Source organism: Papaver somniferum, chromosome 9, assembly GCF_003573695.1.
Source record: "Papaver somniferum cultivar HN1 chromosome 9, ASM357369v1, whole genome shotgun sequence".
Lineage (NCBI taxonomy): Eukaryota > Viridiplantae > Streptophyta > Magnoliopsida > Ranunculales > Papaveraceae > Papaver > Papaver somniferum.
The window spans coordinates 87,811,920-87,814,280 of record NC_039366.1 but is presented as its reverse complement, the minus strand read 5'-3'; the positions used below and the strand labels follow the sequence as shown (position 1 = coordinate 87,814,280).

The window sequence follows — 2,361 nt, the reverse complement described above, 5'->3', positions numbered from 1 at the left end:
TCATCCAACTCATCCATTCTTTGTTGATGATGTATTTATATTTTGTAATTGAGCTAAAAAGAGTCTGCAAAATCTTATGGAACTGCTTGATCAATACCAATCTAGTTCAGGGCAATGCATTAATAAGATAAAAAGCAAGTGTTTCATTGATGGAGTGAGCAATGCACAAAAACAAATAATCAGTGAAAGACTAAATATGGATGTAGCTGAATTTCCTGATAAATACCTTGGAGTAATGCTTGCTCCAGGTAGAGTTACAGTATCCATGTTATGGCCTATGGTAGAAATGCTTCAAGACAAATTAGTTGTGTGGAAGGGAAAAATGCTATATTTTCAAGACAGATTGGTTTTAATTAAGTCAGTACTGAGTAGTGTACCTTTATACAACATGGAAAGTTACAAGTGGCCAGCTTCAGTAACTAAAATATGTGAAACAATCATCAGTCATTTCTTATGGTCCGGGGATGGAGAAGTAAGAAAATTCAAGACATTGTCATGGAAAAAAGTATGCACTCCATTCAGGGAAGGTGGTTTAGGCATAAGAAGATTGGAACAGTTAATAAGGCATTGCTAATGAAAATGATGTGGAGAATGTTAAACTCAAAAGAGGAATGGGCTTTGTTCTTCATTGCAAAATATAAAGACAAAAATGGCCAATGGAATACAAATTGGAAGCAATCATCTGTTTGGCCTGGACTAAAATGGGCTTGGTCTACACTGCAAGATGAAGTAAGATGGTGCATTGGTGATGGTCCAAGAATATCAGTATGGTTTGATACCTGGTTAGGTGAGAAGCCTCTCATAAATGACATTGGTTTTAATGATTTTGTTAAAAGCAACATAGACATAAAGGTCAAAAATTACTTGATGGCAAAACCTGGAGCATTCCTACTGAACTAATATATTATTTTAACTCAACTACTCTTCTTGATGTTAGTGGTGGATTATATACTATGATATGGAGTAGTGATTTGAAAGGAAAATTTTCAACATCTGCAATTGTGGAAAGAATAAGGTCAAGAGAACCTAAAGTTAATTGGCCTGCTTACAAATGGAAACCATTTCTACATCCGGCTACTGCAAGCAATATTTGGAAGATCCAACACCAAATTTATGTGGATGATAAAGTGATGATGAAAAATGGATTTGAAAGGGTATCAAGATGCTGCATATGCACTGCAGAGCACGACTGTATGGACCATACATTGTGGGAATGTAAGTTCAGTTTGAATGCATGGGCTTGGATTTGTTCAATTTTTGATTTTGAGATCCCTCAATCTTTTAATGATGTCTGCAAGTCAGCTCAACACAAGAGTCCCTTAATTAGGGAAATCTGGATGACTGTTGCTTGCAAAATCATGAAGGAATTGTGGTTTCAAAAGAACAATAAGCTCTTTGAAGAAAAATCTCCTCAGTTCAATGAATTTAAGAGGAAAATATGGCAATCTGTGCATGAGGGTGGTTTCAGGATGAAAGGCACAAAATGGGGACAGATTTATGATCAGAATATTATTGATCTCTTCCAACTGGGTGTTAAACATATCAAATACAATTGCATCAGAGAATGCTATTGGGAATCTTCAAATCAAAATTTTGTTTTATTTTGCTGTGATGGCTCTTCATTGGGTAATCCAGGCGCAGCTGGTCTTGGTGTTATTGCTAGGGATTCTTCATGTGAAGTTATTGGAACAATGTCAGGGGGAGTAGGAAATGCGACAAATTATATAGAAGAAATCCTTGCTGTGATTTCTGCTCTTGAATGGGCCTTTGTGTTGAAAGCTCAAAATGTGATAATCAGGTCAGACTCAAAAACTGTTGTTAATGACTTCTGCAATAATTGTATTCCTTGGATGTTTAGAGCAAGATGGCTGAATGCAAAGCAAAACCTGGAGTGCATCATATTTCAACACTGTTTTCGTGAAGTAAATTTTTCTGCAGATGATCTAGCCAAAAGAGGAGCAGGCCTGAGAGATGGTGAAAGAATAATTCATACTGGAAGGCCCAGTTTCTTAAAAAGAAGTAAAATGCCCAATGTTGTTTATTATAGGTTAATCTTTGGAGCACTTCTTGCAATTTTCGTACCTGTTAACTTTTTACTATCTTCAAAATGAGCTAATTTCCTAGAAAATACTTTCATAACAATTATATAGAGAAAAGGAGACAAAGGATATCCTTGTCATAACCCTCTTGTAGGATGAAAAGACTTACATAGAGAGCAATTAAGAAGAACATCAACTTCAGTTATGCTAATACAGCGATACATGATATGACACCATTTTTCATGAAACCCAAATTTCTGTAGCACTTCAATGAGAAAAAACCACTCTAGTCTATCGAAGGCCTTTGACATGTCCATTCTTG

General features: G+C 35.9%; 1 protein-coding gene across 1 annotated transcript; it reads left to right on the top strand.

Annotated features, from left to right (window-relative positions):
• Positions 1 to 953: 953 nt before the first annotated feature.
• On the top strand, positions 954 to 2,111 carry LOC113312245. The gene has a single exon (XM_026561003.1). It carries the CDS (start codon positions 954 to 956, stop codon positions 2,109 to 2,111), a length of 1,158 nt encoding a protein of 385 aa, XP_026416788.1.
• Positions 2,112 to 2,361: the final 250 nt, after the last annotated feature.